Source organism: Cuculus canorus, chromosome 1 (genome assembly GCF_017976375.1).
Source record: "Cuculus canorus isolate bCucCan1 chromosome 1, bCucCan1.pri, whole genome shotgun sequence".
Classification (NCBI taxonomy): Eukaryota; Metazoa; Chordata; class Aves; order Cuculiformes; family Cuculidae; genus Cuculus; species Cuculus canorus.
Genome location: NC_071401.1, coordinates 206524857 through 206547184, shown reverse-complemented (window position 1 = coordinate 206547184; position 22328 = coordinate 206524857). Strand labels below are relative to the sequence as shown.

The following is a 22328-nucleotide window of genomic DNA, read 5'->3' as shown; positions in this document are numbered from 1 at the left end:
TCAGTATTAGGATGAAAATATTGGCACTGCTAGCATCAGACTGAGCTTGGCCATCAGATTTAGCCCTGGCACGAATTTACACTAGCAGGTTACGCTCATTCAGGAGTACCCAGGATTGAATCCATGGGAGCTCTGGTGTCCCACAGCTCAGAAAACACCATATGAGCCAGGAGGGCAACCCAGCACCTTTCAGTGCCAAGAAAAAAATGGATAAACGTGAAGGCAAAGGTAGAGTTTAGGACTAAACTGATGACTCAAAAAACACAGAGACTGCACAAAGACCTCAAGGACTTTGCTTCCTCACTCTTGCCCTGTCACTGTGGATTTCTTAAAGCGCTAGCAAAACTGATTATCCCCACTGCAGCATGAGCAAACATTTCTGCGACGAGACATATTTTATACTCTCCATCCTTCCTCTCTCTAGACTGTATCAGCTTTATGTTCTTGTGCTTGCATCCACTGAATAAGGAAAATGGCAATCTGGGCAAATTAAGACTTTAATTTTAAACAGCTTCACTTACTCCTACGGTTTTTATAGCCAAATGCCAATCAAGGAAGTGATGAATAGTGATGGGAATGTGTAGACAAGCTTTTTGACTCACTGGAACGACAAGAAGGACCTGCTTCTTCAGGATGTGTCAACGAATCAGAGACTATGTAATTTACGGCGCACAGAGAAAGGCGACCTGCTTACTTTAAGGCTTTCAGTTGCCTGAAATGGTAGAAACAATCTAGTTTGGACACAGTAAGTTTCCCCGGAAAGAATCCCCTCTGAAGGTACCAATATTTTTCACTTGACTCTCCTGGCTTAGCTCCTGCAGTTGGAACAGAGAAGAAATACCACCCAGAGGAAGGCTACAAAGTTGATCCGAGGGCTGGAGCACCTTCCATATGAGGACAGGCTGAGAGAGTTGGGCTTGTTCAGCCTGAAGAAGAGAAGGCTCTGAGATGATCTTAGAGAGACCTTCCAGTACCTGAAGGGGGGTACAAGAAAGCTGGAGAGGGACTATTTATAAAGGCTTGTGGTGATAGGATAAGGGGCAATGGGCATAAACTGCAGACGGGCTGATTTAGGCTTGATATAAGGAAGAATTTCTTCACCATGAGAGTGGTGAGACACTGGCACAGGTTGCCCAGAGAAGTTGTGGCTGTCTAATCCCTGGAGGTGTTCAAGGCCAGGTTGGATGGGCCTTGGGCAGCCTGATCTAGTGGGAGATGTCCCTGCCCATGGCAGGGGGGTTGGAACTAGATGGTCTTTAAGGTCCCTTTCAACCCAAACTATTCTATGATTCCATGATTCTATGATTCTATGATTCAGTTCATGGCTCAAATGGAGCACAGCTTTGGTGCCACCACCAATTCTGGGGAGCTCTGACCAGTCCAACGAGTTGGCTCCTCCATCAGATTGCAGGCTGCTTCTCTCTTCATTGCATGGATAATCAGGTTGGCACCATTAACCAGGACGAGGACCTGCCTGAATTAAGAATAATCCTTTCCCTCCCCAATCCCAGCCACTTTCCTGACTTGGTTCACAAACACCACTCCTCAAATAGCCCTGTCTGAGCATCAGAGTGAGCAGAAATGAGCAACAGGTGCAGGGAAGCAGCAGTCTGGTGATGCCACAGAAGCCTCCTATTGAACCGTGGCCTCCCTTTCTTTTCTCCTTGCTGCATCTGAGGAGCAGTTCTGCTTTCTCCTGTCTTTTGAAGGATAAAGAGCTTCAGGATGGTCTATCTACCAAAATATCACAGGACAGTTACTGATAAACAAGGCTGAGAAACATCCTCCAAACAGATAATTCCCTAATGATTTCTTGTTCTCAGCAGAACCTAATCCAGGCAACCCACAAGAAGTTCTCAGTTGAGCAAAGCTGATGCCTGCCTTCAAAATCATGCAGAAGAGTGTGTGAACTCAAGTTTCATGAAGTCCACTTGAGCAAAGACCATATCTCAACCTTTTCTCATACCTGGGGACACAAAAGTTAAGCAAACACCATCATTACTGCATTTCCAGTAGGTTTTACCATTACTGCTGCTCTCCTTGAAGCCCTTTGACAAGTTCATGAAGCATTTTACCTTATAAAGTCTTCCTCCTCCTCTCTCTTGGGTCTCAGTTGCTTGGGTTGAGTCATGTTGCACCAGTTAGGTAGAGACTTCAGGAGCCTGCTAATATCGTCATCCTTAGCCCAGGATGCGCTGATCACCAGCTTTTCATCCGACTGCACGATGCTCCTACAGAGAAAACAGCAACAATTGCATCAGTGCAAGTAAAATTCTACTTTTCATGCAATTCTACACATATTTGTTAAAATCCCTATTGTGCAAATATGTGCATTGTGTTAATGAATGGGTCCAAACAGGAATTCAACAAAGCACTCATGTGGAGGGCATGACAACGGAGGTGGACAGGATATGGACCACTCTTAAACTTGCAGCTCTTGATGTGCTTTGACAGAGCCCTTTAAGGGAAAAAAGGCCATATTGTCCCCACTCTTGAAATGATAGACACATAGAATGGTTTGCGGTAGAAGGGACCTTAAAGCCCATCCAGTTCCAACCCGCTGCCATGGGCAGGGACACCTCCCACTGGATCAGGTTGCTCAGAGCCCCATTCAACCTGGCCTTGAACATCTCCAGGGATGGAGCATCCACAGCTTCCCTGGGCAACCTGAGCCAGGGTCTCACCACCCTCATTGAGAAGAATTTCTTCCTAATGTCTAGGCTAAACCTTCCCCCCTTCCAATTTAAAGCCATTCCTCCTTGTCCTATCACTCCAGACCCTTGAAAAAAAGTCTCTCCCCAGCTTTCCTGTAGGCCTCCTCCAGGTACTGGAAGCTGCTTTAAGGTCTCCCCACAGCTTTCCCTTCTCCAAGCTGAACAACCCCAACTCTCTCAGCCTGTCCTCAACAGTAGAGGTGCTCCAGGCCTCAGATCATCTTCGCAGCTCTAATCGCTCAACTTGCAACAATTTACAGAACCGGAGGAGGTCATTATGTACTAGAAGACATGGCTCATTTGTTCTCTGCAATCTCAATCGAGCTCTCCAGCCATCGCTGATTGTGTTGTGACTGCAACGTGGAAACCTGCCCAGGAAGACCTGGGTGGAAGCCACCAACTCACCGCACACCAGCTGCTCCAGTTTGGGGACCAGGTCTGAAGCAATGAAAGGAAATGAAGGGTCTCAGATCTTCTCTGCATTCATACAAAGCATCCAATAATAAGAGATTTAATCTCAGTGGTATTTATGTGTGAAATCCAATCAAAAATTACAGCATATTCCAATTATGAAAACTTTCCCCTGTTTAATATTTTTGGCTGTGTAACTAATCTGAATTCCTCACCGGCAATTGCAGGAGACAAACAAGATGCTCTATTTGAAGGAGTAAATTAGCTGCCTATTTTTTGTGTTGGGATTGCTCATGAACAACCACCTGCACAGGTCTCGTCATCGTTTGCTGCTTCACTGGCACACTGGTGACTAGAGAGAGGGAAGTCCTCTCCCACTCTTTGGTTGTTCAGTTAGACAACAAGGATCTGCCTACAGGAACGCTGGGGAGAGGCTCTTGGTGAGCGAGTGCAGGGATAGGATAAAGGGGAGCGGTTTTAAGCTGAAAGAAGGCAGGTTTAGATTAGATATTATGAAGAAATATCTTGCTGTGAGGGTGGTGAGGTCCTGGCCCAGACTGCTCAGAGAAGTGGTGGCTGCCCCACGCCAACAAAGTCAGGTTGGATGGGACTTGGAGCAACCCGATCCAGTGGGAGGAGTCCTTGCTCATGTCAGGGGGGTTGGAACCAGATGGGCTTCGAGGTCCCTTCCAACCCAAACCGTTCAATGATTCTATGAAACAGATGCTCAGAGCTGTGACTAGAATTCAGGTGGCGATTTGGGGAAGGGTCGTTACACATCACAATAAAGACCCCACATTTCGAAGGGGTCATGTGGGTTAACTGGTCTTATTTCAAACGTCCCGAGAGGTATCTTTTGGTCAATAAGGAGAAACAAAAGAGAAATACACACTGGGTATCTGCATTTTGAGAAGGAAAACAGTGAAAAAGGCATTGAGACAGTAGCCAACACTGATCTATCTTGAAACAGAGCAGATTACTACTTTTCCCACCAGCATGGAGCAACCCATCACTCCCTTCACTTATCAGCAAGAAAACAACCTCTGCTCAGTCAGTAGACAGGATTTGTGAAAACGAATTTGTCACATGCACTTAGATACAAATTTTCCTTCTCTTTAAATTTCATGTTCAATCTGCCACAGACAAAAGAATGATTTTTGTTTCCAGCCACAGAAGACCTCGGCATCAAAATTTCAATTTGGCCTTCTGCTGCTGTTAGGAACTTGGTGTTTTTCCACTGATTAAAAAAAAGGCCTTTTTTTTCCCCCACCCTGGTGAAAACTGAGGGGAAAAAAAAAAAACTCTACCAGAATCTCTGACATCCAAGATGGAAAACCTGAATTTGATGATATCTGGCCATTTCTCTGCCAAGGCAAGACAACTGTTCCATTGAATATATTAGCCAGTGCTTTGTCCTCTCCGGATTTAAATGACTAAAGTAATAGTCTCTTTCCCTTGGGAGTCTATTTCACAGTTGAACAAATCTAACTCTTGGACAAGAAAAAAAATCATGTGCTCGTGTTTTATTTTACTCAATTTCATCCCATTACTCCCCGTTATTTCCCTTTACGGCAGCCTCGGCGCTCACCACTTCCACTATTTATACTCTTCAATTATTTACAGCCTTATCATAATCCTTCAGATGTGTATGGATGCAAGTCATCTTTGGGAGTCTGCTGATGGAGTTCTACAGAGGACAAAGCTACCTCTGTGTTTTATGATCCTTATTATCTGTTGTCTTCAAAAATCCTATTGCTTTTTGGACTTAGTGGTGGGGGAGGAGAGAAGGGAGGCTGTTTAGGTGCCACAGCAAGTTGCAAACTGAGCTTGGTGTCCTTGCTTTTCTAGGGTTAGTGTTTTCTGAGAGCCCAACCCATGTGATTCCTGCTTTTCTCACCTTTTCATGACGATACTCGTGGGTCCATAAGTCACTGGAGCCCAAAGCAGAATTTCCCACTGAAATCAGTCAATGCTGGGACACTGCCACCACTACATGTGTTCCTTAGATTGATGACCCCATTCTTTCCCATGTTTGCAACACCTCCTAATTTTTATTGACAGGTTTGTTTTACTGCAACCACCCGCTCATTAAGGAAGGGATTAATCAAGGTGGTCCATACACTGGAGAATTGTGTCCAGTCCTGGAATCCTCAACATAAGGAGACGGAGCTGTTGCAATGGGTCCAGAGGAGGCTACAAAGATGATCGGAGGGCTGGAGCAGCTCTGCTATGAAGGTGAAGTGAGAGAGTTGGGGTTGTTCAGCCTGGAGAAGAGAAGGTTCAGAGGAGACCTAATAGCGACCTTCCAGTACCTGAAGGAGCTACAAGAAAGCTGGAGAGGGGCTGTTCATAAAGGCTTGTGGTGATAGGATGAGGGGGAATGAGTATAAACTGGAGAGGGAGAGATTTAGACTAGACATTAGGAAGAATTTCTTCACCATGAGAGTGGTGAGGCACTGATACAGGTTGCCCAGGGAAGCTGTGGCTGCCTCATCCCTGGATGTGTTCAAGGTCAGGTTGGATGGGGTCTTTGGTGGCCTGGTCTAGTAGGATGTCCCTGCCCATGGCAGGAGGTTGGAACTGGATGATCTTTAAGGTCCCTTCAAACCCAAACTGTTCCATGATTCTATGATACACCAATATCTGTTGGATGCCCAGCTTTCCCCATCAATTAAAAGCGACCTTCCCCCCACCTTTTCTTTCTAGCATCTCAGCCAGTTTTCAACCTCCGTAACTTCTTATCAATGTCAATCTAATTCAGGTCCTCGAGTAAATTATCACAAGACAGGATGACATGTTTTAGTACAGCTCAAAACGCTGCCTTTCAAACACCCTCCCTTCTCCCAACCTCCTCTGTAATTATTCCTGCTGCTGTAATAGGGTTACTTGCTGCCACCAGTGCCATCATCAACTAATTAATTCACAACTCAACGGGCCAAGGAAAACGCCATCTGTTTGTACCCAGCTCCTGGGAGCGGGGAGGGAATAGGTGTAACCCTTACACAGGTGATGGCACATGAGCAAGGAGGGTTCAGCCCTCCACAGCTCAGTGGGTTTTATCCAGATAATATTTGCTGGTGGTCATGGTCCCAGATGCACCGCAAACATCCCTGGACACAGCTGGAGGGCCGTGGCTTTTCATTAGGAAAACATCTGGAAGGCCACGGGGGCTAATTGGGCTCTGTTGCCTTGTGCCAAAGGTATTATTGAATAATAGTTTTTATCTTCCCAGGCTGAGATGCTGCTTCCATGCTGAGCACTGCTCACACTGCTAAGAGTTTAAAGCCGTGCACTCAGCATGTGTCAGACACCCAATGGTCTGAGGGAGACAGAAGCCTGCCCTAAAAATGTCAAAAAACCAACTTAACCCCCCAAAAGTTAATGCAAAAGGGTGAAGATGCCAATAAAAAGCAATAAAAGGAGTGGCAAGAGGGTTTCCCAGCGACTTGAAGATCCTGTTTGACCACAGACCCCACACCCTGGCTGAATTAATCTGCTTCTCATTTCCTTATTAATAAACAGGGACTTTGTTTTATTTTGCCTGGCTGGAATGCAAGAAACATAATTTTTGTTTTCCCTCTCCATTATTTGGAGAGATTTATGCCCAGTTTTACCGCAGCTGACTTTATAGATTCAACTGAGACAGTTCAGCCAGGAAGCTGGTCACTATAAGTTGCTTTCCCAGCCAGTGGAGAGAGCTCGGCACCTCCAGAGAGTCCAGACATATCTTAATTATCATAGAATCATAGGATTATAGAATGGTTTGAGTTAGAAGGGAACTTAAAGATCATCCAGCTCCAAACTCATTGCCAAGGGCAGGGACATCTTCCCTCAAAGCCTCATCCAACATCTCCTTGAACACCTCCAGGGATGGGGCAGCCACAAATTCAACCTGTGCCAGAGCCTCATCAGCATCACTGTAAAATATTTCTTCCTAATATCTAAACTAAATCTGCCCTCTTTCAGCTTAAAACCATTCCCCGTCATCCTATCCCTGCCATCCCTGGCCAAGATTCCCACCCCGGCTTTCCTGTAGCCCCTTCACGTACTGGAAGCTGCTCTAAGGTCTTCTCAGAAGCTTCTCTTCTCCAGGCAGAAGAAGCCCAACTCTCTCAGCCTGTTCTTGTATGGGAGATTCTCCAGCCCTTAGATCATCTATGTGACCTCCTGTGGACTTGCTCCAACAAAGCTGTGCAAGATCTACGTCTTCTGCAAATTATATGTTTGTAAAAGTGCAATTTTAGTATGACACAAACTATTTTTGTGGTGATAGGATGAGTGGTGGGGATGGGTATAAACTGGAGAGGGGCAGACTTAGGTTTGATATAAGGAAGAATTTCTTCACCATAAGAGTGGTGAGGCACTGGCCCAGGTTGTGCAGGGAGGTTGTGGCTGCCCCATCCCTGGAGGTGTTCAAGGCCAGGTTGGATGGGGCCTTGGGCAGCCTGACCTAGTGGGAGGTGTCCCTGACCATGGCAGGGAGGTTGGAAGTATATGATCTTTAAGGTCCCTTCCAACCCAAACTATTCTATGATTTACAAAAGGGACTTATATTTTTGGACTGGTTTATGAGGGGTTGGGGATTAAAATGAAAACAAAACAGGGAGACGTTACAATGAAATGACAAAGAATTACATGATTCTATGATATGACACCTCACCTAGATCAGATTAAATACATTCCCAAAATTCATCATCAATTAAAACAGCACAATGCATGGGTGCTACTTATACCAATGTCCAATCCATTCATATCCTACCCTGATAGTTTTTTTTCTTTACATTCACTAGAAAACCAGAGCCAAATGGAAATGGAACACGAAAAATCTCAGCTGTGCATTTCTTAGTGCTGACGTCCTGACAGAGCTATCTGTTCTGCAAAGGGCTCGGAATAAAACAGTCTTGCTTTGAGGAGCCCATATTTGAATACATTTCATCCACGTTTGCTCATATTCCCCTTCAAGAAACACACGCACATGGGGAACGAATGGTTGCCATGTGCAAATCTTGCATAAAGCATCTCTCTGGCTTCCCAAATTCTCACTGTTTTGACATCTCAAGAACAGACACACACTCGCTTGCTCCGATAGCTTCGCCTGATCGTTAGGGAGTTTATTTATTTATTAAACTCGCTAGGAGTTTATGCTGATTTTAATCAGCTATACATGATCTTTCTTCCACTAACTTTATGGACACGAGGATTTACCCTCCTCAAAGCCCCAAGGAAAACTCTGGTCCAAAGGGCAAGGCAGTGCGGAGCTGTACCGACGTGAAATCCCTGCAGAGGGCATAACATCCCCGCGGATTGAACCGCTCGCCCCTTGAAAAGCAGGGTAGCTGCTCTATTCCTCTGCATCATTTGAAATGTATATAGATTTCTATTTCAGTCAGTCATTTGCTAGCAGCAAAACTCGAACGTTTCCTGTTTTTCCTCCTGCTGTAATCAGGATATTGCCAAATTAGGGCTGTCCTAATTACTCCTCAGCAGGTGCCAAATCCAGGAATGGTATCAGCAAAGGAAGGAAGGAAGGACCTTTAAGTTCAAGCCAAAGAAGTTACAGCTATTGTGTGGCTCCAGTCAGTGGAGTTTCATAGAAAATATGAGCATTTTGGACAACGGCACAGGAGCAACTACCAATTTACACGAGCGCTCTGACAAAGTTTAGCCCACATATGTGCTCGCTGCTATTGTTGGCTTTATTAATAATAATAATGAGCCCCTACGCAGCCGCTCGCCAGATGAAGCTTCTCCTGAATGAAATCAGGCAATAGGAAATAATTTCTTAATGCTCTTGGTCAGAAAAAAACACAAGGGGCTTTTTTGGCTTCCCCTGCTACTGTCAGACTCAATGAGCCATTAAAGGAGATTATGCATAGTGCTATTATAGCCCACAACGCTGTAGCATCTTTAGTGTCTTTCAATGCAACTATTTATCCACACACAATGCTGGTCCCCCTCTCCAGAGAGGGCCATTTTACACACGGGCAACAGGGATGTACAGAGAATAAGTTATTTATTGATGGTTACCCAGGCAATCCATGATAAAGGAAGCACCCAAAGGACAGCTGAACATGAGCCAGGTGGCCAAGAAGGCCAATAGCATCTTGGCTTGTATCAGAAACAGTGTGACCAGCAGGAGCACGGAGGTGATTGTGTTCAAGGGCAGGTTGGATGGGGATTTGAGCAAGTTGATCCAGTGGAAGGTGTCCCTGCCCAGGCCTGAGGGATTGCAACTGGATGGACTTTGAGGTCTGTTCTGACCTAAACCATTCTATGATTCTATCGAACAGCAAAAGCCCGAGAGCAGGATCTCCAGCACACACGGGTTTCTGAGCTGCCTGTACCTGTAGGCAAGGGCGCAGGTGTCCTTGTACTCCTGGAGCTTTACACACACCATGTTGAGGAACTGATCTGAATAGGCGCTCAAGTCATGCATCAGGTTCATCAGGTCTTGAACAGTCTTCTCCACAATTACTGTGCTCTGGAAGAGAAAGAAAAGCACAAGTATGAACAGCGGTTCAACATGTACCTTAATTTCTGTCTTCTCATGTTTCACTAATTAGTGTCACAGACGCAACCGTACAGCTGATGCTCCCTGACGTTGAGCAGATGCTGGAGAAGCCCATGGCATGAAGTGATGTAGAACAGAATGAATGAGGAAAAAGCAGAAACTATGAAGCGATGAAAAGCGATGGCTTAGGGGGTTAAATATCAGGTCTGAAAGATTTGGTTTACGAGCTGGGGCAGGACCAGCAGAGTTCACCAGGTCTTTTCCTGCCTTGATGGAACCTGAAAATGCAAAGGTATGATTTTCAGAGGAACCAGGTACTTGTAGCTTAGCTGAACTCTTCTTGGACTTGCAAACCACAGCATTTCAGTCTGATCAATAACTCCGGACTCACCGATTGCAGACTGTCCTAAAGACCATAGTCTTCATCCACTCCCGTTCACACAAACTACATGTGAAGGGAACAAGCTTTCTGCTGGGGGCTGAGGGTTAAGTAGTACCTTGCAACCCTTTTGTTACCCCCAAGCAGCGTATTACAACCATGGAAACAACAAGGCAAACCCGCGAACTGAAAATGTTGTTTCACATCCTATAGATGAGCAAATTTGGACAGCCTACAGAAGGAAGTACCATACATCTGATCATGTCTGAGATTTAAACAGCTCCATATGAACTACCGGATTTCTGATGCTCCCCAAAGTGACTTGGTGTGGTTTGTATTTAAAATCATACAGTCATAGGGGTTGGAAAAGAACTGTAAGATTGTCAAGTTCAACCATCAGTCCAACATCACTGTGACTACTAAATCATGTCCTGAAGTGCCACAGCTACACAGTTTTTGAACCCCTCCAGTGATGGTGACTCCACCACTTCCCTGGGCAGCCTCTTCCAATGCTTCACCACTCCTTCAGTAAAGAAATTTTTCCTAATATCTAATCTAAACCTCCCCTGGCTCAACTTGAAGCTATTTCCTCTCATCCTACCACTTGTTTCTTGGGAGAAGAGTCCAGCTCTCACGTTGCTACAACTTCCTTTTGAGGAGCGGCATAGAGTGATGAGGTCTCTCCTAAGTCTTTTCTCCAGACTGAACAGCCCTAGTTCCCTCAGCTGCTCCTCATAAGACTTGTGCTCCAGCACCGTCACCAGTTGCCCTTCTCTGGATATGCCCCAGCACCTCAACATCTTTCTTGCAGAGAAGAGCCCAAAACTCAACGCAGGATTCAAGATGCAGCCTCAGCAGTGTCAAGTCCAGGGGGATGATTCCTCCGGTACAGCTGGTGGCCATACCATGACTGATACAAGCCAAGATGCCATTGGCCTTCTTGGCCACCTGGGCCACTGCTGGCTCATGTGCAGCCACTGTCAAGCAACACCTACAGGTCCTTTTTCATGGGGCAGCTTTCCAGACACTTCTCTCCAAGCCCGGAATGTTGCACAGGGTTGCTGTGACCCAACTGGAGGACCCAGCACTTGGCCTTGTTGAACCTCATACAGTTTACCTGGGCTCATCCATCCAGCCTGTCCAGATCCCTCTGGACTCAAATTATATGGAGGGATACCACGGACTTTGAGAGAGCTGCATCAAGGCTGAATTTAGCCCTTTCCCTGTGTTAACCGGGATGCGAAGAGGAATTAGTGACCTCGTTGTCTGCAGAGTGAAATCTCATCAAACCCCAACTCATCATCTCTGCCACATCTCCAACTTCCGCCTCTCTATCGATTTCCAGATTAAAGTGCGGCAGCATCGCCCTGATCCATAATCCTGCTCCTCCAGAGCAACCCCTGAGTGACAGGAATCGATTCTGCTCTACTACCTGTCCCTGATCTGGTAAAAAAAAGCATCTGCAAAGCTCATCCTCATTCAGAGCACACAGGACTCCTTAGCATGTGGGGCTTTCAACGAAGGCTTAGTCACCGCCTGTGCTGTTCCTGTTACGCCCTTGGCTCACAACTGTACTTGGACAAAAGAAAGCACTTCTCTTTGGTTGTTCTTGTATCTTATTAAGCTTGCTCTTAAGGAAATCACAGGAATTAACCATCTTTCATATTGAAATTAGCAACAATTTGGGATTATTTTATCTAAACAAGAATACAGTCTGGCATAGCTGCCGCTCAGAAGCTTTTGTTGATGCTGCTTTTCCCGTTAGTACAAGTCCCTGGGTTTTAATAAATATTTAATCCCACCCTAGGCTTGATGTGCATGGAGGAGAACAACCAGCCCTAAAGGACTTGCAACCTGGAGCTGTCGTCAGCAAATGGAGCCAACAACTGCGTGGAGAGGCTGCAGCAGTCACAGATGCTGCTTTTCATACCCATGGGCTCCAAGGAGTGAGCGCAGCTCCTTAGCTGCAGGATTCAGGTGTTGCCCAAGTTCTTTGCTATCCCTGCTCAGCTGCAAGCACGTCAGGTTGACCCCAGCATAGACAAAAGTAGCTTTTTAAGAATCCCACTAAAATGAAGCACCAATCTGGCACATTTTCCTTGAGAGTAAACTCAAACCCATGAATGCTGGCTTGATAAATGTGTTGGAAATTAGATCCATCACGTATACCAGCCTAGAGGTAGGGCACAGCCACACCTTCACGGCATTAAAGCAGGTTAAGGAGCTGCTGTCCTTCAACCTTCAAGCAGCAACAACTGCAATCAGGGCAAGGGGGTTCAGCAGAGATGCTTCACTTTGCACCTTGAATGGCTTCAAGGTGCTCCCATGGCCAGTGTTTGTCTCTCATCAGTGGAAAAGGCAGCTTCAACCTGCTGATCTGAGCCACCGGAACATCTCTTGACTGCAAAAATGGAAAATACAGAAAGTGTGCAGCAGAAATTGTGCCCAGGGAGGTGGTTGAGTCACCATCCCTGGAGGTATTTAAAAGATGAGCAGGTGAATTGCTCAGCAACATGGTTTAGTGGCAGATAGGAATGGTTGGACTCAATGATCCCACAGGTCTTTTCCAACGCGGTGATTCTATGATCCTATGATTCAATCCAAATCTAATTTCCTCTGAGGGCTGATCCTGATTATTAAGGATGAGACGTCAAGGCTAACATTTATACACAGGGAACAAAAAACTAAAATCCTTCCTAACTCACATCGGAGCCTGGAAGACAAAAGCAATTTTTCTTCTCTTTGCATCGATTATCATACTTTTTGCTTTCCATTGTTATTTCACTGGTGAGAAGGGAGTGGGATTTTAGCAGACCCACACTGTTAATTGATCTCTTTTGGCTTACCAGGGGAAGAATCTCTCCTTCCAGGCATCCTTGCGTGATAGCATCGTTCATGGATTGGATGTGTAACCACACAAAGAGGAATCAAACCTGGTCTCTATCTGCCCCATTTCTATTTCTTTATATAAATCACCATTCATAGAAACACAAAATCATAGAATGCATTTGAGTTGGAATGAACCTTAAAGTCCGTCCAGTTCCAACCTCCCTGCCACAGGCAGAGACGCCTGCCACCATACCAGGCTGCCCAAGGCCCCATCCAACCTGGCCTTGAACATCTCCAAGGATGGGGCAGCCACAACTTCTCTGGGCAACCTGGGCCAGTGACTCACCACCCTTATCAGGAAGAATTTCTTCATATTTTATGATCTAGATCTTCACCCCTCAAATTTAATCCCATTTCCCCTCATCTCATCACTACATGTTCTTGTGAAAGGTCCCTCCTGAGCTTTCTTGGAGCCCCTTCAGGTACTGGAAGCTGCTCTAAGGTGTCCCGAGAAACTGCTCTTCTCCAGGCTGAACAACTCCAACTCTCATCCTGTCCTCATAGCAGAGCTGCTCAAGCCCTTGCATCATTCTCATGGCCTCCTCTGAACACGTTCCAACAGTTTCATATACTTCTTATGTTGAAGATTCCAGAACTGGACACAATACTCCAGGTGGGGACTCAACAGCACTCCAGGTGGGGTCTCAGTTGTTTGCATGCAAGCAAACAAGCACTTAAAAATCCAAAGACTGTATGTTAAAAGAGAAGGTATTGCTGGCTTCTACGTAGTTTCTCCCTCTTACTTTCTCCCCTGTACAACAACATTGCAATCACAGCTAAGCTCCTGCCAATATCTTGATTTCAGAATAAGACCTTTTGATTTAAAGGAAATACAAAGCTGCTTGCATGATTTGAAAAACAAAATGAAACAGAAAAGGTGATTACCATATGAAAGAAGACAGTCCCAGAGGTATAATGGCTATTTTTCTGTAACATTTTAACCTTTTTCTAAAGCAATCCTGACACATCTGCCTCTGTCTCTGGGGACGCTGTGTATTAGGATGCATTAGACCACGTTAATATAAGCTGGCTTCGTTAGCTGGGCCAGCGCAGGATCTTCTAAAACTCGGTGCGAGAGAATGAAAGGCAGCGCACATATTATCAGAGAGTTACGATCCAGTTGCCTCTAACCCATCTGGATTCATTAACAGCAAATGGATATGATCAAAGCGTAATTTAATGGCAAGACACTTCAATGAAGCCTTTTAAAAAAACCCACACTAACAAGAGAACTCACCCACAGAACTAAATTCAGCTCCTCGCACCTGAAAACGCTGCGTGGTGCTGAATCCTAACGCCAGGCCGAGGGAACGACTCATTACTCCTACAACACATCAGGGGGAGGGTTTTGAAAGAGTCTTAAGCTACTGAAAATATAAAGAAGTTCCTTCTTATGACCTCCCGTCCATTAGCTGCTGTTGAGGTAATAGGATAAAACAGAATCATAGAATCACCAGGTTGGAAAAGACCTCTGGGATCATTGAGTCCAACCATTCCTATCTGCCACTAAACCACGTCCCTGAGCACTTCATCTACCCATCTTTTAAATACCTCCAGGGATGGGGACTCAATCACCTCCCTGGGCAGCTGTTTCAGTGCCTCATGATCCTTTCTGTGAAGAATTTTTTCCTGATATTCAGTCTGAATCTTCCCTGGTGCAGCTTGAGGCTATTCCCCCTTCTCCTGTCCTCTGTCGTTACGGACATCAGAAAAAAATTTTTCACGGAAAGGGTCATTGGGCACTGGCAGAGGCTGCCCAGGGAGGTGGTGGAGTCACCTTCCCTGGAGGTGTTTAAGGGATGGGTGGATGAGGTGCTGAGGGGCATGGTTTAGGGATTGTTAGGAATGGTTGGACTCGATGACCAGTGGGTCAGCTCTAACCTAGTGATTCTATGTCACTTGGGAGAATCACAGAATCACCAGGTTGGAAAAGACCTCTTGGATCACTGAGTCCAATCAAGAGAAGAGGCCAGGACCCACCTCTCTACAACCTCCTTTCAAGTAGTTGTGGAGACCAATAAGGTCTCCCCTCAGCCTCCTCTTCTCCAGGCTAAACAATCCCAGTTCCCTCAGCCACTCCGAGCGAGACTTGTTCTCCAGCCCCTTCATCAGCTTCGTTGCTCTTCTCTGGACACACTCCAGAGCCACAGCAGCACCACTCATTAACAACCATAGGTTTTATCTTTAATATATTTTGAAAACAATTGTCACTATGATGACTATGATATGGTCCTTCTTCTCAGTTGTCCTGAAGGTTCAGGTAACGTAAAGCAGTTCCAGGGCAGGCTTAGTTTATACCCTGACCATAGGGTTTCCACCAACCTAGAGTGATGGAGAATAAGCAGACCCAGAGGTATCATTTCAACACCCCTTTGGGATTATGTCCTAGTTTGATCTAAAGTAGAATCGTTTCCTAACTTCAGCTCAGTTTTGTCTAAATAACTACATTTTCTGCAAGTTAACTGCGTGTTTTTCAGACAGAATTTGTCTCTAGAAGTGGTAACACAAGGCACTGGGATAAAGAAAGGCCATTGCTTATACTTATTCCTATAGTGACCAAGGCCACCCTCGAGCTGGTGGAGCCGTGAATCAAAGATGAAAAAGGATCACACCTGCAGGAAAGTGTGGATGGGACAGGTGACCTCAAACGGACCAAAAGAATTCCATCCCATACGCATCACACTTGGGATAAAACTCTGGAATCACAAGAGTCTTGCTCTCTTCTTTGTATGGCCAACATCCAATGAGGACCTCATCTGTCTGTCTCTCATCCTGGATGTGTGCCTTCCTGAATGCTGAGCCCAGCTCCCTCCTACCACTCACCTTCCTCCTGCTCTACATCATTTGTGGGGACGTAGTAATCGAGGGTGGGGATGCAATCTTCTATATTTCTATACATTTCTATACATTTTATCACTTTCTTATGAATAGTATTTTCTTCCTTATCATTACTAATGGCTTTAAATTGGAGCGGGGAAGATTTAGATTAGACATCAAGAAGAAATTCTTCTTGATGAGGGAGGTGAGACACTGGCAGAGGTTGCCCAGAAAAGTTGTGGTTGCCCCTTCCCTGGAGGTGTTCAAGACCAGGTTGGATGGGCCTTGAGCAGCCTGGTTTGGTGGGACATATCCCTGCCCATGGCAGGAGGGTTGGAACTGGATGATCTTTAAGATCCCTTCCATCCCAAACCAATCTATGATTCTATGACTATTATCTCATTAAAGTTGATTTAGTTTAGCTTCCAACATGCAAGTCTTTTTCTCTCATTTTCCTTCTCCCTGGGGGTAGGAGAAAGGGAATTGGGAGCCCAACTTCTTCGTTTTAGCTGCAGAAATTGGCTGGGCTGAGGCTAAACCATGACAGATTATTGTCTTGTACAACCTCACCAACGTTTTAAAATGACTGAACTCCTCTGCAGCAAGAGGGCACTCAATGTAAAACGATGCAGCAGGAGGTATGTTTTCAAGGGTCCCTTAAAATGCAGTTATACAGCACAAAAAAGCTGCTTCCCTAACGATTCCCCGACACGCGGAGGGAGTTCAAAACAACAGGTCAAGCCTACGTAAACCTTCAAGTTTGCAATCTGTCGTTTTGTTTTCTCTAACTTCTTGGTAAGGAGCATTAGATTAGATGAACAATCTCCACTCGGAATATGTTTCTCTGCAGGAATTGCAGCTTCTCCCATGCCCATTCAATTGTTTGGGGGAAGAAGGCAAAGACGGGAATGTATCTGTGCAGGGATGTCTTTGTTATGTGATGGGCTCTTGAAAACCCAGCAGATGGAGGAGGAGACCTTGGCACTGGAATGGTTGTCAATAATTAGCACATTATTGCCCATCACTTAAAAATCTCGAGATGCCTTAAAGGAAGGCACCAGGTGAGTGGCTGCCTTAAAGGACAAAATAAATAAAGCCTAATCTAATTTTTAAACTGGAGTTGAGCTGACACCGCACAATTTAAGAAGTATTATATGGAGCACTGTTGTAATTAAAGAAGAGACGAGAGGTTTTCAAATCTCTTCAAGCTCAGTATGGGACCATTTCCAAAGGACACCAGTGGTTATGTCGCATGCTGACACCCTGATATGCACCGTTGAGCTGTTGGAGCATGTCCAGAGGAGAGTGACGAGGCTGGTGAAGGGTCTGAAGCACAAGTCTTATGAGATGGGGCTGAGGGAAGTGGGACTCTTTAGCCTGGAGAAGCGGAGAGTGAGGGGACACCTTCTCACTCTCTATAACTATCATAAACGAGTTTATAGTAAGGTGGGTGCTGCTCTCTTCTCCCAGTTAACAATGGATAGGACAAGAGGAAATGGCCTCAAGGTGAAAAAGGGGAGGTTTAGATTGAATATTAGGAAAACATTCTTTATGGAAAGAGTGATGAAGCACTGGAAGAGGCTGCTCAGGGAAGTGATGGAGCCCCCATCCCTGAAGGTGTTCAAAAAATGTGTAGATGTGGCACTTCAGGACATGGTTTAGCAGGCACGGTGGTGTTGTTTTGATGGCTGGACTTGATAATCTCACAGGTCTTTTCCAACCTTAACAATTCTATGATTCTGTGATTTATTTGTGCATTTTCTTGTTGTGTTTCTTTTCTATTTTTAAATTACAGCTTCTCAGCTGCCCACTCCCAAAACGTTAAATTCACAGCATCTGCCTTTCCAAACCATCATTCATCCTCCTTTCCTGGCACTGAGAAGATGTATTCATCAGACGGCTCCAGTGACCCACGCTGGGGCACCGCTCTTCATGAAGAGCTGCAAATACATAAATCACCACATCTGAGAAGGAAGCCTTCACTTGCACTAGCAGGAACACACTATCCACACAGATTTGTTCCACTCGGTGCAGCCTCCGCTGTCTTGGGTGCCGTGTGCTGTGTCATCATCCGTTACAGTGAAAAACACCTCCATGAATTGCTCCAGTTCCTCCCGAGAAGGTGGGGTGCAGGGTGGAGGGGCTGCATTTGGAAACTGTGTGGTTGTGGTTTAGGAGACCACAGAGTGTCTCTTTTCCTGATGTTGCTTTCATTTAGTACTGGTGGGTGTTAGGCTGAGGTTCAACAAGGCCACGGGCAAGGTCCTACACCTGAGTCGGGACGATCTGCAGTTTCAATACACGATGGGGGATAATGTGATTAAGAGCAGTCCTGAGGAGAAGGACTGACTGATGAGAAGCTCAACGTGAGCTGCCAATGTGCACTCGCAGACCAGAAGACCAACTGTATCCTGGGCTGCATCAAAAGAAGCGCGGCCAACAGGGTGAGGGAGGGGATTCTGCCCCTCTGCTCAGCTTTCATGAGACCCAACCTGGAGTCCTGAGTCCATTTCTGGAATCCCCAACAGAAGGATATGGAATTGTTGGAATGGGTCCAGAGGAGGCCACAAAGATGGTCCAAGGGATGGAGCACCTCTGCTATGAGGACAGGCTGAGAGAGTTGGGCTTGCTCGGCATGGAGGAAAGAAGGCTCCAGGGAGACCTTAGAGCAGCCTCCAGTACCTGAAGGGGTTGCACAAGAAAGGGATGTTTTACAAGGGCCTGCAGTGATAGAACAAGGGGAACGGCTTTGAAGAGGAAAGGGTAAGATCTAGATTAGACATCAGGAAGAAATTCTTCCTGAGGAGGCACTCTCATCTGCTTCCAGGTTGGAAGTTGTTGGCCTACAGCAGCCAGCCTAAAGCCTGAGGCTGCCCAGCATTTCGGGTTAAGGGGTTGTGTAGAGAGGACTGATTTGCTCTTAGATGTTGGCCTGGCATACCGAATTCTGCCTAAAAATGTGCATTTCCCCAAATACCATATAGGATCCAAGGTCCAAGATCAAGGATTAATTTTGTTATGACATTATCCAGTACTTAAAGGGTGGGTACAAAGAGGGCAGAGACTGTTTCTTCACAAGCAGTCATATGCAGAAGACAAAGCTCAATGGGTACGAGTAGCACTGGAAGAGGTTTCACCTTGTTTTAAGAAAGACACTTTTTACAGTGAGAATAATTTTGGGCTACAAAGATGATCAGAGGGCTGGAGCACCTCCTATACAAGGACAGGCTGAGAGAGTTGGGCTTGTTCAGCCTGGAGAAGGGAAAGCTCTGAGGAGACCTTCCAGTACCTGAAGGGGGTGCAAGAAAGCTGGAGACAGACTGTTCATAAAGGCTTGTGGTGACAGGACGAGGGGGAACGGGTGTAAACTGGAGAGAGGCAGATGTAGACTAGACATTAGGAAGAATTCCTGCACCATGACAGTGGTGATGACCTGGCCCAGGTTGCCCAGGGAAGCTGTGGCTGCCCCATCCCTGGAGGTGTTCAAGGCCAGGTTGGATGGGGCCTTGGGCAGCCTGATCTAGTGGGAGGTGTCCCTGCCCATGGCAGGGGGGTTGGAACTGGATAATCTTTAAAGGCCCTTCCAATCCTAGCTTTTCTAGGATTCTATGATTCTATAATCTTTCTCTTGGAACAACCTCCCCAGGGCCACGGTTGAGTCCCCATCGCTGGAGGGTTTCAAGATGCAACTGGAGAGGGCACTGCAAAATGTCATCTTGACTCCCCAACTCCTCCTAGGTTGGACTAGATGGTCTTTTCGGATCCCTTCCAACCTGGGCTGTTCTATTCAATGATTCATTAATATTATCATTAATTTTATAAGGACATTTACAGAGACTAATGGGGTTTCAGCAGCTGTGGGAGCTTTGCCAAAATCCCACCCGAGGCAATCAGCACTAAACTGGAAACCCATCGTGCCCGAGCTCCCTCCTCATCCCTTGCCTCCACCTGCCATCCCGCCTCTCCCTGTGCTCTGACCCGTGATGCTCCGCAGCATTAGGCTGCCAGTTGCAATTTGGTTCTTCTGCTGTCAATTAATAACGGTTTGTTACTCAGCAGGCGGGTGAAACGGAGCTCTGCAGCGATCTCCCAGCATCTGTTTGGCTTTCCCGGTGCTTTGCTTTACCAGTCGAGCTGCTTAAATACCTGGACAGGCTCTTGTGAGCCAATAAATATCAAGCGCTGTCGGTGCATTGAAGGGCAATGGAAAATGGAGATGAAATCACAAATACACTTACTCCCTTTGCCCAAATTCCAGCAGTTTAACAAATATCTTGTGAGGCCACATCTCATTAGATGATATTACCTGTTGGTAGAGATGGAGATCATTCAAAACTGAAAAGGACGAGTGGGCCACTCAGTTAACCTTGAATCATAGAATCGTTTGGCTTGGAAGGGACCTTAAAAATTATCCAGTTTCAACCCCCTGCCGTGGGCAGGGACACCTCCCACTGGATCAGGTTGCTCAAAGCCCCATCCAACCTGGCCTTGAACCCCTCCAGGGATGGGGCATCACCAGCTTCCCCGGGCAACCTGTGCCAGGGCCTCACCGTTCTCACAGGAAAACATTTCTTCCTAATCTCTCATCTCATTTTCCCCTCTTTCTGTTTAAAACAGTTCCTCCTCGTCCTATCCCTGCACTCCCGGACAAAGAGCCCCTCCCCAGCTTTTCTGTAGCCCCCATTTAAGCATTGGAAGCTGCTCTACGATGTCCCCAGAGCCTTCTCTTCTCCAGGATGAACAACCCCAACTCTCTCAGCCTGTCAATATTATAATAAACTGTCTGCTTAAGCCTACTTGATGTCTAAAAACCAGCTAAGATAAGCCCTGCGGCTATGAGGAGCAGGAATGGGCCGGGCAGGAGATCTGGGTGCTGCACCAGCTCCATCATTGCCACTGGGAGCCAACCTGCACCTCGATTTCACTGTATCATTGCTGTGGTTACCCCCACAAAAATAGAAGAAAAAATCAAGTCTGCATCAAGTAAAAAAGTTTTTTTTTTATTTTTTTTTTTAGCTAACAGAGGAAAAATGATAGTCAAAATTGCCTGTTTTACTGATTAGTGGTTATTTCACATGGAGTGATAAGGGGGCTTTCCAATTTGCTTTCTTCTGCGGTACAGCCAGGCTTTACAAAGGGATGGAGTTTTTAGTATGTATCAATTCAAATATGTGCTTAAATGCAAAAAACTCTCTTTTTATGGCCTCGAAATCTGATAGCCTGCTTTTCTCATCCAGCATTCTTCTCAGCAAAATTCATTATTTCAGTATCAGTTCTGCAGACTCCTGCCCGTTACTATGGTTATACTACAGCCTACTACTACTTTGCTTCCCAAATGCTCCCAATTCAGAAGGATTTCTGGGTTTTTTTAACGTTAACTGTGCCTTGTTCGCTGCAGGTGATATTATTCTTTATATGGGATTTATTGATGGACTTTTTTTATCAGAGAGTGCAGGGATAGGATAAGAAGGAATGATTTTAAGGTAAAAAAGAAGAAATGACATGAGAGATGAGGCACAAAGTTTTTAGTTTGAGAGTGGTGGGGCCCTTGGCAAAGGTTGCCCAGGGAAGGTGGTGATGCCCCATCCCTGGAGGTGTTCAAGGCCGGGTTGGATGGCGCTTTGATCAACCTGATCCAGTGGGAGGTGTCCCTGCCCATGGCAGGGGGGTTGGAATTAGATGATCTTTAAGGTTCCTTCCAACCCGAACCATTCTATGATTCTGTTGTTCTATTCTGAAAGGTCCTGAGTGCCTTCATCCCCGCTGATGTGAATGGGAGCCCAGGACACAATATATTTCTCTCTCACCTTTAAACATGATGCTGCAGGAGCTAAATGAGTGCATAAAATGTCTTGGATAGCTTTTATTTACCTGGCACCGTGCGATCTCGAAAACACTTGCTCCAGTGAACCAGAATATTGATGGAGACCAAAGTGTACATTTCAAATGGAAAACATGTACCGTAAAATCTGCTTATTACTATATTGCCTTTGACAATGCAGAAGAACCGTTTCTTCCTCTAAACACTACATTCATTAGTCAGGATTTCACAGAGTTCATGATCTGAACACATGAGCCTCTGTCGTACACAAAGTTAACATTAACCGCAGCCAACTCTGCTGAAGAACAGTAAGCACACAATCAATCACAACGATTCCAAGCACAGAAAGAGGAGGGCACCATCAGTATTTTCAAACTAAGGTCTACAACGATGTAAAAAAAAAAATCGGGCTTCTCATCAGCTCTGTCATTTGAACAAAAGCCTACACAGTCTAAGAGCACACGTGGCTTTTCTGCAATACACATGGCCAAACCTCAAGGCTCGAGACGACTAGAGAGGAGGCGCAAGGACTGTAGATATGGCTGGATGGGATTTTTCATCATATTCTTTGTCCAAATCTGAGATCATATAATTATAGAACGGTTTGGGTTGGAAAGGACCTTAAAGATCATCCAATTCCAACAGCCCTGCCATGGGCAGGAAGACCTTCCACTGGATTAGGTTGCTCAAGGCCCCATCCAACCTGGCACTGAACACCTCCAGGGAAGGGGCAGCTAAGACTTCTCTGGCAGTAATAAATTTCTTCCTAATATCTCATCTAAATCT

The 22328-nt window shown here is 45.8% G+C and overlaps 1 protein-coding gene across 1 annotated transcript in view; it reads right to left on the bottom strand.

Moving 5' to 3' along the window:
• EXOC4 (exocyst complex component 4) overlaps positions 1-22328 on the bottom strand; it is a 479192-nt gene that overhangs the window by 93919 nt on the left and 362945 nt on the right. Inside the window, exons 12-13 of the mRNA XM_054084687.1 lie at positions 9470-9606; positions 2076-2231 (exon numbers count right to left, since the gene is read on the bottom strand). Of these exons, the coding sequence (XP_053940662.1) occupies positions 2076-2231; positions 9470-9606 (293 nt within the window). The remainder of the gene's footprint in view (positions 1-2075; positions 2232-9469; positions 9607-22328) is intronic.